The sequence below is a fragment of the Engraulis encrasicolus genome, chromosome 7 (assembly GCF_034702125.1).
Source record: "Engraulis encrasicolus isolate BLACKSEA-1 chromosome 7, IST_EnEncr_1.0, whole genome shotgun sequence".
NCBI lineage: Eukaryota > Metazoa > Chordata > Actinopteri > Clupeiformes > Engraulidae > Engraulis > Engraulis encrasicolus.
Genome location: NC_085863.1, coordinates 16,669,494 through 16,684,493, shown reverse-complemented (window position 1 = coordinate 16,684,493; position 15,000 = coordinate 16,669,494). Strand labels below are relative to the sequence as shown.

Sequence of the window (15,000 nt, the reverse complement as noted above, 5' to 3'; positions counted from 1 at the left end):
TTTGCTCATGTTTACTGATTTTAAAATGCACCTCAGAGATCAGGGAAGCAACTGTCTGTCTGTTGGAGTCAGTGCACAGGGCACACCACACACAGATGTAATCCTCAGAAAAGGCAGTCTGCATATGGATTTAGATTCACAGCACTCAAAAACAGCTCTTCAAATGCAAGCCTGATTGTAGACATATCTCACAGACCGCCTGGGTCGGGTCGGAGAGGTTGTTTGCATTCTGCACTGGGACTGTTTATGGATTAGGGGCTGCGGCAGTGAGAAGGGGGAAAAAAAATCCAGTTGTCTTATTTTTCCACTCCCCCTTGGCATATTCATTGATTTGTTTTGATTTCTCCAAAAGTCAAGCTCAAAACAAGGTGTACCTGAGGGGGGTGGAAAAGTGTTTTCTCATTAAATCCCTTCAGCAGGTGGTGACTGAGAGAGAGTGTGTGTGTGTACTGTGTAGGCGGCATATATGAGTGACTGAGTCTGAAAGAAGGCATTACATTACATTATATTTCGCCGGGGCCCTTTATCCAGAGAGACTTAATACAGCCATTATACAAGATGAGAGACGATGTGAAAGGAAAACAGGGTAGACGCGGTGTCTGTAGGCGTTGGTTAAGGTTAGGCAGTGAATAAAAAGAAGGAAAGACAACATCGAAGGGCCGGGTAGTGTATGTACTGTGTGTAGGCATGGATTATCACGTCTTTTAGAGGGAATAAGTTGGGGGGAGTTAGAGATGATAAGACACACAGAGTGTTCTCAGACAAGATGTGTGTGGGGGGGTTTTATTTTGCGAGAGCTTCTCGAAAACAAGAAAAGGCAAGTCCTGAGAGAGGAGAGGAGAGCCCTTAAAGCTTGTAGCATAGATTCATGACAGGCCTGTCTGCATCTGAGCTCTTCGCCTCGCTTGTCAGAGCAATAGGCAGAGTGTTGAAATGGATGTTGTGTGAGCCACCGTGACAAACACTGACACTCATGTCATGTTTTCCTCTCTTCTCTCCCCTCTCTCCCTCTCTCTCTCTCCACCCCCTCCACAACAGATCTCCCCGCGGCTCCCCTTGAGATCAGCGAGGCAGAAAGACGACACTGGGACTGGGAGAATCTCTCCCCCGGGGAAACAATCGGCAGACAGACATCCCAAACATCTCCCCCTCCACTCCACTCTCCTCTCCTGTCCCCGTACCCGTACCCGTACCCGGCAGTGGAATGCTTCAGCTGGGGCTGGGACTCTGGAGATCGTGGTGGGCACGGCAGTCCGCTTGATTCCTCGCCGGCTGGTTGTGTAAACCAGCTTCATCTCCCAAAGCCCCAAAGGCCCAAAGCCCCCCCCCCATCCCCCGTGTGCCAGCTTATCGTCGCCATCTCAACAGGGGGGACTTGCCCTTGCCACCCACCCACCCCCCAACTCCCACTCCTAACTCCCTCCCTCCCTCCCTGCCTGCCTGCCTGACAGACGGAGCAATGCGATGGCCTTTGCCACGCTGGGCGCTGGCGATCTGAAAAGCATCTGATAGTGGATAGGATAACAAGCAGTGTGACGGCCCACCCGGCCCGCAGCCACCACCATCCAGCCATCTAGCCAAGCTGAAGAATCCAAGCCAGCAGCCAGCCCAGTTGGCTATTGTGCAACAGCCGAGGTTAATGTCAGAGCCAGTCCCCCTCCCCCCTCCTCCTCCTCCGCACCTCAGCAGGCCGCACCTCATCCGGTAGTCACGAGTCACCACTACCACCACCGCACCACAGGGGGGCGCCGCGCACTGCTGTCGAACATGACTCATGGGGAGGACACTGGCCCTGAGACGCACCAGGATTCAGCTGTTCTGACCTATCTGGAGGGTTTACTGATGCATCCCGTGGCCAGCGGGCCCGGCAACGCCACGGCAACGCGGAGGTCAGAGGCCGACCGAGGCGGCGGTGGCGGCCTAGCCGCCAATGACGAGCAGCGGCGGAGCAACCCTGTGGCGGGCGCGCTCCCTCAAGCCCAGCCGCCATTGGCCAGCCAGCACGGCCACCAGGCTGGGCTGAGGGATAAGGTCAGCCCCACTGGCGGTGCCAGCCAGAACCTGAAGAAGGCCCGGCTGCTGCGCTCAGGTGCCTGGGGTGTGGGTGTGGACGCCGGACAGCAGCATGGGGACAGCCAGAGGAAAGGAGCCCTCATGCAGCCCTCCTCCCCTGCCGCAGTGGCCCACCTCCACCTGAACGAGCAGGGTGGAGGAGGAGGAGGAGGAGGGGACCAGCTGCTGCAGAGACCTGGCCAGGATGGCTCCCCCTCGCTGGGGGAGAGCACGCTGCTGGCGTCCCTGCTCACCACCTTCAGCTCCAGGCTGCAGGGAGTGGCCTTGTCGCAGGCTCTCTCCCACCAGAGCCCCAAGCAGCATCATCAACAGCAGCAGCAGCAGCAGCAGCAGCAGCAGCAGCAGCAGCAGCAGCAGCAGCCGCAGCAACAGGGAAGGGGAGCACAGAATGGCGGCACAAGCTCCCCGGACCAACGGCACAACAATCTCGACGCCTTCCAGGACTACGGCACAGCCTCCAGCCGCCTCAAAGGCCTGGTGCGGAAGAGCCAAAAGGGCCCGACTCACCACAACAACACAAGTGTGCCTTACAGCCGGCGAGCCAGCCAGGAGCAAATGGCCGCCTCAGAGTCGCCGCGTCGCATGGCCATGAGTCCAGCAGCCACGGCGCCACAGCAGCAGCAGCGGGGAGGGGGAAGCTCCTCAGAATCCTCTTCCTCCTCCTCCTCCTCCTCCTCCTCGGTGTCGTGTGCCGAGAGGCTGAAGGCCGTGGCTAACCTGGTGAAGACGCGCTCCAGCCCGGCTCCCACCACGCCCTCGCCCCGGCCCAGCATGGCCTGCAGCCAGCTGGCCCTGCTGCTCTCCAGCGAGGCCCACCTGCAGCAGTACTCCCGCGAGCAGGCGCTCAAAGCACAACTGGCCGGCCAGTCGGCCAGCGAGAGGCTGGCGGCCATGGCCTCGCAGAAGTCGCAGCCCTCCAGCCGCCCTCCCAGCGCCGGAGGTGTGGTGTTGGGCGGGGTCTCCTCTGAGTCTCCTCGGATGGGGATGGTGGGCAGCCCTGACATGCTGAGGTCCCTGAACGGTGGTGGGCACCAGAACCGGACACCACCCCCACTACCTCTCGGGCCTCTGGGGCTCGGGTCTGTGGGCTCAGGGAGCCGAGGGAGTCCCTCTGTGAACTCAATGCACAGTGGGCACAGTGGCAGCAGCATGTCTCCCCTGGCCAGCCCACCACAGCAGCAGCAGCAGCAGCAGCATCAGCAGCAGCAGCAGCCCCCGAGGGAGAGGCGCCACTTGGACTCCAGGCTCGGCTCCTCCAGGCCCCCGCAGAACTGCAGCAGCCTGCTACTGCTGCTCCTCAACAACCACAACTCCCAGAAGCAGCTCACCAAGAACGGGCACGTGGAGACCGAAGAGGAGGAGGAGGAGGAGGAGGAGTTAGAGGAAGAGGAGGAGGAAGAAGATGAGGAGGACGGGGGGGAGGAGGAGGTGGAAGAGAAACACCAGGTGGTGGTGGTAAAGACGGAGAGTGTCCCTCCTCCTCCTCCTCTTCCTCTTCCTCTTCCTCCCAGCCGTGCACCTTCTCTGTCTCTGGACATCCAACAGGTGGCAGAGCGCTACAGCAGCCCAGCCAAATCGAGCAGCGACGCAGACAGCTACTACTCCAGTTGCTCCCCCATGGACCTCTCCATGCGAACCACCAGAGTCGCCAGCAGCCACGAGTCAGCACTGGCCGCCTCGTCCACCGCCTCGTCCTCCTGCTCGCTGGATAAGCTCACAGAGACTCTGATAAACAAATGGAAGCCAGAGGCTGCGGGCCCAAAGGTCTCCGCGACGATGACGAGTCCAGACAGAAAATCCCATCATAAGGTCACCCTCATGCAGCTACTGTTGGACCGCAGAAACTCTGAGAAGGTAAACAAAATCAGAGATAATCCAGATTTGCTGCGTGACGCAACGCTGAGCTGCAATAGCGGCAGTGGCAGTGGCAGGGTGTCCGCGGACCCACTTAAACTGATTGGTGAGCCATACGAGGCCAGCAGCAGCAGCAGGTTGCAGAGCCCGGTCAACTGCCAGGTCGCTCGGGCCATGACCGGCTTCTCACGCCGCAGCGAAGAGAATAAAAACGGCAGTCCGTCTCCGTACTCCTCCTTCCACTCTCCCTCTCCGCAGATGCAGTCCAGTCCCCTGGACCTGTGCAAGTCTACTAAGCCGTCGTACCCGAATGACAACAAGGCGGCCCCAGTGAACGCAGCGGCGACAGAGCCTGGTTTCAGTGCCAGTAAGCTCCTGCAAAACCTGGCGCAGTGCGGCCAGGCCAACAATGTGTCCCCTTCTCCTCCGCTGCCGCTGAACCTGCGGGCCAATAGCAAGCGCCCGAGCCCCGGGCCCGGACTGGCCCTGGACCGGCCCGCCTCCACTCTGCTGGAGCGCCTGAACCGCCCCGTCGCCCAGCAGCAGCGGAACAACAACGGCAGCCCAGCCCTGGAGCCCCTCCCCCTCTCGCTGCCCTTCGGCAGTTTCACGCCGCGCAGGAGAGAGCTGTCCTCGTCGTCCTCGTCGTCGCCTGCAGCAGCAGCGGTGGCGGCCTCCTCCGCCATGTCGGCCACGTCGCAGATCGAGAGCCTGCTGGAGAGGCGCACCGTGCTGCAGCTGCTGCTGGGCTCTGCGCCGCACCACGCGGAGAAGCCCGGCGAGATGAGGAGCACAGACGTGCTACGGCAAGCACAGCAGCTGCATCAGCAGCAGCAGCAGCAGCAGCAGCAGCCACCCCCACAGCCGCCAATACAGATGTCACGAGCGACGAGCGTAGGGAAGCGCTCCTACTCCCCCCGCAGCCCCGATATCCGCTCATATAACGGCTCCAACGGCCCGTCGCTGATCGCCGACATCAAAATCAAAAGCGAGCCGGAAGAAGAAGAAGAAGAAGAAGAAGAAAGCCATCTCTCAGGTCCCTCCGATGGCGAACTCGAGAGGGCACACTACAACTACAACTACAACTACAACCACAACAGTCACCGCCGTGGCAAGTGCGAGAGGTACGAGTCGCCGGTCCCCGAGCGGCACCAGGAGGAGGTGAAGCCGGAGCCGGAGCCGTGTCCTGCGGACATCGTGTCCAAGTACGGCCTCCTCAGCCAGCTGCTGAAGCAGCAGACCAGCACCTACAACCCCGGCACGCCCACGATACCCACCATCCTCACACCCACACCCACACACGCCCACAACAACTCCAACTCCAACGCTGTGAAGGAAGAGAATCAGGACGGCGGCAGTCGTGGCGGGCCCAGCCCAAAGAGGAGGAGACTGTGTCTGGAGCTAGCGGAGCAGCTAACTAGCGAGCTCTGCGCGAGACCCGTCGTCGAACCGTACGAGCCGCTGAACGGCTCCAGGCTGCTGCTGAGCCCCAAGGCGGAGGTGTCTCCGGCCAGAAGCCCCGTCGGCCTCGGCCTCGGCAACAAATCCTTCTCACGAGACCACCAAGGCTTCAACGTGCTCAAGCAGCTGCTGCTGTCCGACAACTGCCTGAGGGGGCTGTCTCAGGACAGGGGAGTCTCCCGCGGTTCCGGCCTGGTGCCACCCCAACCTCCACCCCCACCCCCAACACACGCCAAGGCCAACGGCAACCTGCTGCACTCGGCTCCCTACCACCACCACCACCACCACAATAAACTCTCAGAGCTACCGTGGCAACCTCCGTCTCCGAGCCCCGCCCCTGGCCCTGCAGCCCCCGCCCCCACCTCTGCCCATTGGCCAGTCAGTGGCAACGGTTTCCACGAATCGCCGCCAAGCAACAGCAGCAACACTGCTCAGGCGACGAGCCCAAAGGCCGTGAAGAAAGAGGAGGTGGAGGTGCAGCTGGAGGAGGACGAGGAGGAAGAGGAAAGACAGGAGACTCTGAGGCGGGAGGAACAGGAGGAGGAGGAGGAGGAGGAGCATCAGGAGGAGGAGGAGCAGGAGCAAGGTCCCGGCAGTCCCGAGTCTCCGCGGCTGACGCGGGCCAACCCCATCCTCTACTACATGCTGCAGCAGGGGAAAGGGGAGCTGAGGAGACAGGTCAGGGGTCAGCAGCAGAGTCCGAGTCCGAGTCCGAGTCCGAGTCAGAGTCGGGCGACCCAGTGTGAGATTAAGGTGAAGGAGGAACCGGCTGCGACGGACGAGGAGCAGCAGCAGCAGCACGACAGTCGCGAGCTCGCCGAATACGAATACGGACATCATGGGCACAGACTGAGCACCTCGCAGTAGAAGCTCCCCACCTTCACATGCTCAACAGACTCGATTCATTTTTGAGCTTGATGGAAAACATGGACTGCCACTGGCTGCAAACATTTTTTTTTTTAATTTTTTGAAAAGGCTTACACCCAGTTCATTCCTTTTTTTATTTATCTCTTTATTTTCTTTCTGCTCTTCTTTTTCTTTCTCTCTCTCTCTCTTTGTTTTACGGACTATCCAAAGTTACATAGTACTATGACCAATACAGCCAAATCCAAACAATTCAGTTCACTTTCAAAGCATTTTTTGTAATTCACTGTTCAGAGTTCAGCATGCTGTTTCATGATGACGGTCTGAGTACCAAATTGTATTAGATAATGTTTTTTTTTTATTAATCCTCAGCTGGCCACCCAAATACACTTTTCATGTATTCAAGGTCATCACAGTCAAATTTGATTGTGTCTCCTCCTGATATTCTACTTTGTTACACTTCACTGCTCTTCTGAAAACTCGCCTTCTCCATCCTACGCTGTGAGCTGTATGAAAGGGCAACACGCCATTGGATCATATTGTCAATTCAGGAAATATTTCTACTGCATCCACTTTCATAATGGTTTATATCACAATCAGGGGCATTCCAGCTTTTTACTACAAGTAAGGGAAATTTGAAGATATACTGCAACGTGAAGCACAACACTACAGCAACAACAAATATGTATTATATGTGGCATTAGCGAGATGGTAACTCAAGGACGGACAATAAAAAAAAATCAGTGCAACACACAATACAGAATCAGGACTATGATAATCTCAGTGGAATCAATTTTGGCATTGGATTCCTGTCCAACGCAGCCAAGTGAACCCTACATACGTAACCCTGTAATCCCATCGCACCAACAGTAATCTGGGGTGCATTTCTTGAACGCGTAGTTGTTAGCCTGTTAGCAACTTTGGTAGTTGCCAATGGGAAATTGCATTGCAAACAACAAAGTAACTAACATAGTTAGCAACTACGGTTTCGAGAAACGCACCCCTGTTGAGAGATCCACAACTGTAGCATAGACAGAGGAGCATGTGACATTCACCTGCTGTCATTACATAGTTGTTCAGTAGTAGTTCATCATGGTTTATCATAACCATTTCATTTTCATAAGAAGTTCTGTTTAATAAATAATGTTTAACGAAGTCGAAAGGCATGAGCGTCTTGTAGCAGTTATGAAAAAAAACAAAAAACAGGAAATAGTGGTTTGTTTTGTACTTTGTCTAAAATATAAAGCAGCTTGTATGCTTTAGGCTTTTATACTCTAAAAGTAACTTTTGATGGTCAGATTTGGCACCTGGTATCCCTGGTGATGTTCTTGGGCAATCAGATGCGTGAAGATGTTGTCGTTCAACCTGGATGGCATTCAGTCTATCGAAAAACAAAGCATATCTGCTGTAAGGTTACTTAAAGGTATCAAGTAAATCTTTTTTTGTGGGTTGGCTGATTGGTTGACGGTGCGTCTCTGTGAGTGCGTGTGCATGTGTGTGGGTGTACTGTATGTATCCGCGTGCGTATGCATGTGTGTTTGTAAGTGAGGGACACCCCCGTGTGTGCATGTATGTATACTGTATGTGAGTTTGTGCACATAAACCTCATCCAGGTATGTTCATGCAGTCTTAAAAAAAGTGATCTTTTGAAATGTTTAAAAAAATGATACAGTACATGAAGCTCCATGTCTTTAAACCATTGAACATGTTTGACACAATTAACATATTCTGTAAATAGTGCTTTCATTACGAAAGACAATTATTTTGTATTGTTCAAAGTTACATAAAAAAAAATATTGCCCTAGTTTTTAAAAATGCCCTATGATGTACAGTGAAGCAGACACCACGTGTTCTATAATGTACATATCGTGGCAGAGAATGTCCTCTGTTCTTTTGCATGTTTCAGTGTCGTGAGTGAGCTGATGATAATCTTACTTCTTGCAAGCCGTCTTGTTATGTCCACTTGCTCTCTCTCCACTGATGCCTGTTGCATGCTGCCACTGCATGGAAAGGACCTGTCTATCAGTACTAGGACTGGGCCACTGGGTCTTGAAGTTTAAACAAAAAAAAATTAAATTAATGTTTTATCGTGGGCAGGTTGTTATTTAACGAGAAAAATATGAAATACAGTACAGTACAGTACAGCAACGGTCTGTTTGATACAATCATTTGACGTTCAAATTACTTGTGATGACAAATGTGACGTTATCATCTTTTATTTGTGCGTGGGTGTGTGCACGCATGTGTGTGTGCATGCGTGCGTGTGTGTGTGTGTGCGCGCGTGTATTTTGTTTTGAGAAAATGGAGTACTCTGTTACCATTTTGCATTTTTCATTTAAGTCACTCCTCAGTCTGAAACTTAGGGTGGCCTGCACTGTGCATCAAATACTTAACTTCAGTTTGCAAAGTAACCTTTTTAATTTGAATGAGACAACCAGAAATACTGTTTCTTTTTTAATGTCATTTTTGGTGTTTATTTGCACTGACAACCTAAATAAAAAAAATACGATGAATGAAATTCTTTTGTGCACTGGTCGTTTTTAATTGTGGTTTTGTATACTAATTCAGGTGTACATTAGAAGAACAATGAACAATTTTCAAATTAATTGTACATATTTTAGTTTCGTTTAGTTGCACTACATCTAGTGAACCTATATACCGTTCACCCAGTCATGAACTGTCATGAAAAGTCAAATTGTAATGTACTGTATATTAGGGCTGCACAATTAATCGAAAATTATCGAATAAATAATCGTGATAAATTAGTGAAATCGAAGTCGAAATTTCAATCGTGATTTAATCGTGACCTACCGTTGAGAACGTCCTTGAAGCCAGAACATATTGACAGGCTGGTGTTTCTGGCCAGAAAGAAAAGTTTCATGCTATTGCCTTTACATAATTATTACAATTCATTTTATTTTGCTCATCCTGTATATAATTCATTCTTGGTTATATTTCATCTTGTTAGAATTTTTAAAAAAAATCTGTGAAATTCAATAATCGTGATTAATAATCGTGATTACGATTTTGACCAAAATAATCGTGATTATGATTTTTTTCCATAATCGTGCAGCCCTACTGTATTTTGTTGCTTCCTCATGCAGAGGCTCACCCGATGAAAACGTATCTGTCCTTCATTAGGAACAAACATGGAAAACTACCAGAGAGCAACATTTGTCCCTGATGTGTTCTGTCATATTGTACAGTAGCCTATCGGACATACTGTACAGTGCATTGTGTTCCCTTAAAGGTGCACATTATTCTAGAATTCATGCCCATTCACAAATATTAGGCCAGCCTTTTCATTAATGCTTACTCCACCATCAAATTCTAAGTATTCATCGTGACTGGGAAAATTTCACTTTTCATACATGAAAAGGGGGATCTTCTCCATTGTCCATCTTTTTGAATTTCAATATAGACATAGTTAGCTGCAAAAAATACTCTCTTTTGGTTATACCAGTAAATGTTAGTTTATTACTTAGTACATATTCATGAAAAGATCAAATTTGTCAACAGGCAGCTCAGTTTCAATGAGCAGCATAGTTGCAATATCTACTCTGGCCGCAATCTTACACAGTGCACCTTGAAATGCAAAGCGGCTTCCAAAAAGGACATTTTGGTGTGTGAGGACACCTTTAGATGTGTAGAGGAATACAGAGTAAGAGGGCGAATGAATCACAAGTGTAGCCAGGGTCCAAGAAGGTGTCGGTAAGAGGAGAGTTTGTTTTGTAACGAAGGGAAGCATTCTTCACAGGCTTCTTAAATGACTTCAGTATTCTTGATGCAGGTGGTAGCTTGTTCCACAATGAGGGACGTAGGACCAGCCCACCTCTTGTGACCACCATTCAAGCCCAATTTAAACTCGTCTGTTTTGCATTTCTGGTCTATCTTGAACTTTTGAGAACCTTTAGGATATGTGCTGATTGCTGCATCATCTTGCCCTCCCCCACCTCATAAGTTCATAAGGAGCGGTAGTGAGGAAGAATACATACACTACGTACTGTACAGTCAGTGGCTGATCTAGCCATTTTGGCCCTAGGCGAAATATAAACAAGTATATTTCAAAAGTAATTATATGGCTATTTCACTGTCACTTTGTCTCATTTATATCTTCAATTACTTTACATGAGAGTGAAAAGTTAAGATCAAGCCTACTTTTTGTGTGTTTACCATGACTGATGTGACAGTTGGGGCCCCCATGGAGGTCAGATTTGTTTGGGGCCCTAGGCAATTGCCCAGGTTTGCCTAATGGAAAATCCGCCTCTGTGTAGATGCCAACATGTGTGCCAATGAGCAGCGTATAGACTCCCTCCAATCTGGGTTGACCGTCTTAAACGGCAGTAGCCTCTGAATTTACTTAGCCACCTTGTGAAAACCTGGCCTGTTGACACGGGTTTTTGTGCAAAACCATTAAGTCAGTAGGCCTATGTGTGAAGGACTTATGGCTTGGAGGTGAAGTCGCTGAGCTGCTTAGGCAGCGCGGGTCCTCTCCTCTCCTCTCCTCTCCTCTAGCCTCCTCTCCTCTGCCCTCCTCTCCTCTCCTCTGCCCTCCTCTCCTGTCCTTACTATCCATCTCCTTTCCTCTCTTCCCCCATCCTCTCCTCTCCTCTCCTCCTTTCTCCTCTCCTCTCCTCTCCTCTCCTCTCCTCTCCTCTCCTCTCCTCTCCTCTTCTCTCCTCTCCTCTCTTCTCTTCTCTTCTCTTCTCTTCTCTTCTCTTCTCTTCTCTTCTCTTCTCTTCTCCTCTCCTCTCCTCTCCTCCCCCATCCTCTCCTCATCCTCATCCTCTCCTCTCCTGCCTGTATGCCTGCGATACCCAGCTGGGGGTGCCTGCTATGGCCTTATCAAGAGGCTGCCAAGAGGATGCACAGCAGGTATCCCTCCTGAAAGGGAGACTTACATGCATATATACATACTCAGCTACCCCGAGATCAAATAGCTTGCCGGCTGGCAGGAAGGCAAGCAGCAAGAGCCTGAGTGAGTGAGTGAGTGAGGGAAGGCAAAGGATGGGATGGATGGGATGGGGGTCGGAAGAGGAGGAGGAAGAGGGGGCTTTATGCTTAATTATGCAGCCGCAAATCAATATGTAAGCACACGGCAACATGCCAGCGAGCTCCAGCGTTTGACCCGGTTTTCTTCCCATGCAGAGGAAAGCCCACCACCACCACCACCGCCACTCTACTCCAGCAGCAGTAGCTTAAACGCTGACACTCCGCAAGTGGCATCCAACTCAGGGTAGGGATTTGGGGTAAGCCTGTTTAACAGGCAAGAGTACACTGTGAACCCAAAGTTAACAGCCAGGAAGGCAGGATGGCTTTTTTTTAGGTCACCTGGGAGTACCTGTTTCCTCAGGGTCCTATATTGTATGCTACGCTATGCTATACATTGCATTCTATAATTGCGTTTGACCAGTCTCCAATGTGCAGTTTAAACTAAAACATATATGAGTGATTCTCTAATTCGGCTACACTTTTAAGTCCGTGGATTTTATTTGGCAATTCCACTAACTATTAACTGCATCCAATGATATTTTGGACATTAGAAAACATTTATCTTTCATATAATACAGAAAGTGTAGACATGGCATTATTTCCCTCAGCAAGAATGAATATTTAATACTGGTTTTGGGCGTTTTCATGCCGTCCTGTTTTCCAAATGTCAGATTCAGTCTTCATATTAGCATGTAAAGAAACTTGTTTTGCCCAAGACGATTGCAAATGTTGATTCACAGTAATCATCACAATATGACAAAACTGTCAGAGAGACCACTGTCCTTTCCATTATACATGAAATTTGCCATTTTGTGTGTGTCCACGAAAACTGTGTTAACCGTGTCACGGTCTGAAACCTCCTCCATAAATCAGTAATGGTTTGGTCTTAGGCCATACGAATAACATCACGTGATGTCATAACCTCTTTGGCAGGATAAGGGAAGACTTTTTGGTAATTTTTTAGCTCCATCCTTCCATAATTTAATCCATTCTTTTTCATGTTCTCATAGCGGGAAAATTGCCTGTCAACTGTGTTATCAACATATTCATAAGAATCTGAATTAGAAATCACATGTAGAAAAACACAGATAAAGCATACAGATACATGAATTGATTAAGGTGTTGTGGTGGAACTTCTGAGGTCCTCAGTTAGCACAACACCATAAAAATGGCTGAAATGTCAACGGTGTTACCGTCAATGGTGTTACAATTAAGTATGACAGTCAGGGTTGCCAGATGAGGCTGATGATTTCCAGCCCAAATGTTCAAAATCCGCCCTAAAAACCCGCCCAATTCTATTGATTTATATGGCAGTGGGCAGGTTTTTCTGATAGATGCCATTTTTACCCGCACACGGCCATCCTAAGCAGCCCAATTGGGCGGGAACCAGCCCAATCTGGCAACACTGATGACAGTTGAGGAGGAGTATGTTTTTGCCAATTTATATCCATATTGACAGACAAACAAACAAAATAATTTGTGTTCTAGGGAGATGGGTTTGTCTGCTCTGTTTTTTCTCCTAAAAAAGTGCCGACTTGTTCCCCTGCACTGTTGACCGTAACACAGTTGAGTAACACGGTTGACTGTTTTGAAAGTGTTTTTGCGCTATTGATCCCTTATGTGTTGGAAAAATCCTATATTCAAATCAGACGTTACAGGGATTTATGATGAAAACTGTGTCAGTCTGTATCACAGTGACTCGTAAAATCCTACTTATGAAGCTCAACAATCACATTTTCTATATCAGTTGCACAGATTAATGACAACATTACTGCTAAGGGACATGAGCACTTTCAAACATATATTGTTTCAACTCTGTAGTATTTTTATATATGTTTGAAATGACATAGTATTTGTCCATAACACTGTTGACAAAATAATTAAGCAAATGTTCGCTTTCATTATAGTATTTATCAAATGATTTAAGATTAAGCTTGGCAATTTGTTTGTTTGGAAACTTAAATATATACACTATGTAAACATCTAGGTCATTTAGTTGAAAAAAAATACTGATAATTGACATTTTGCTTTTGCCAAAAGCGTAGGGGAATCGTAGAATCACTCATACAGTGCATAAGAAATTGACAAAATACATTATTATTACATTTTACAATTACATAATTACATTACATTTTTGTAGATGCTTTTGAACCAAAGTGAGTTACAATCTTACACCTACAAGTACATAAGCACAGGGTGAAGTAAAGTGTGCATACAGTACACACACAACATTCCATAGAGTCTGAATAAGATCGTTTTGGGCCCTCACCCCAACTGCACCATAGTGCTCTTTGGGCCGCTGTGAATCTCTGGGCCCCATTGATTTGTGCAGTAGTTGACAGCACCCATGTTCCCATGACACTGGGTTGCCATAGTGCTGTATTCCCAAAAGTCCTAGGTTCACAGTGTGTGTGTCAGACCTGGGGAATATAAAGGCCGTAGAGATCTAGATATTTTTGTGCCTGTTGTGGTGTGTGTGTGTCTGCAGCATTGGGAGAAAATTTTGCCAGAATGTTTAAAAGAACCAACGGAGACCATCTCTGGTGAACTAAGGCCCATGGGATTGTAGGTCCCTAGAACTGTGGAAGTGGAACACAGGAGATTTGCTACCCCAGCGGTTCCAAAACATTTTTCCCCGCGCACCCCCTTTCACATTTCAATGTGGTTCGCGCAAACAATTAAAACTACCCAACGTTCATTAATGCTGGATAAAAAAAACACACATATCCACCATTGCTCTATTCAGCTCGCGCACCCCCTGGTGACAGGCCGCGCACCCCCAGGGGTGCACGCACCACAGTTTGGGAAACCCTGTGCTACCCTGTTGCCATGGGCATAAAACCTCCCATATAGGGGGCACAATAGCCTACATTTGGGGAACACAGTGCCCTGCTGGAACCATATGGCTTCTTACCTAAGGCCAACCACAGGGTCTCTTTTCCACACAGACTGGATGCATTGTACCATTACGTGTGTGTGCTCCTTGAAGATAAAGTCATACCATGGCTGTAATTTTAACAGAGCCTTGATATTTTTTTTTCTTTCGGTGGAACTGCAGGAACATAATGATTTGATCGCTGGAGATTGCATAGCTTGATACGGGTTTGTTAGGTGATAAGTGCCTCCACATGTGGCGGAGCATTTCTGTACAAAACCTGCTGAGGACACAGAAATGAAGACAAATTACAGCCGCATATAATAAGTACATTTTAAACAACTGCCATTTTGGAGGGGATTCGCCATTTATCTTCGATAGCAATTCTGCACTAAACACTGCAGTAGCTTTTTTTGCATTTGAAAAAAAAAACCAAAAAATCACAGAACTAAAGGGGATGCACTTTCGCTCACTCACAACATCCGCATACACTACAGCAAATAAGGCTACATACAGTATAAGGGTTTAGTTATTGCTAAATGCCCCAGTACGGTTCACCATAACAGCATTATGAAAGCTGTAAGATCTAGCGCTGGCCTGCTTACATCAGCACTACTCCAGCCCCAGAGCCTGAGCATCAGCAGTCATGAGCTCTGTTGCAGAGATGGGTCCTTTCTGGGGTAGCTGGCGAGCAGTGTGTGTGTAGTGTGTATTGTGTGTGTATAGTGTGTTGTGTAGCGTGTGTGTGTGTGTGTGTGTGTGTGTGTGTGTGTGTGTGTGTGTGTGTGTGTGTGTATAGTGTGTTGTGTAGCGTGTGTGTGTGTGTGTGTGTGTGTGTGTGTGTGTGTGTGTGTGTGTGTGTGTAGAGTGTGTGTAGAGTG

The 15,000-nt window shown here is 49.2% G+C and overlaps 1 protein-coding gene and 1 long non-coding RNA gene across 2 annotated transcripts in view; both read left to right on the top strand.

The window, feature by feature from the left end:
- The window catches only part of LOC134452005 (uncharacterized), a 57,342-nt gene extending 56,032 nt beyond the window's left edge, over window positions 1-1,310 (top strand). The window contains exon 3 of the long non-coding RNA XR_010035329.1: window positions 1,039-1,310. This is a non-coding gene — a long non-coding RNA (uncharacterized LOC134452005). The remainder of the gene's footprint in view (window positions 1-1,038) is intronic.
- A 96-nt stretch (window positions 1,311-1,406) lies between these two features.
- nrip1b (nuclear receptor interacting protein 1b) lies at window positions 1,407-8,757 on the top strand. Its single transcript, XM_063202973.1, has one exon. It carries the CDS (start codon window positions 1,768-1,770, stop codon window positions 6,253-6,255), a length of 4,488 nt encoding a protein of 1,495 aa, XP_063059043.1. The 5' UTR covers window positions 1,407-1,767; the 3' UTR covers window positions 6,256-8,757.
- Window positions 8,758-15,000: the final 6,243 nt, after the last annotated feature.

Bases quoted from the DNA above. Each gene is read 5' to 3' on its own strand.
- nrip1b (XM_063202973.1), top strand. From the start codon at position 1,768: ATGACTCATGGGGAGGACACTGGCCCTGAGACGCACCAGGATTCAGCT.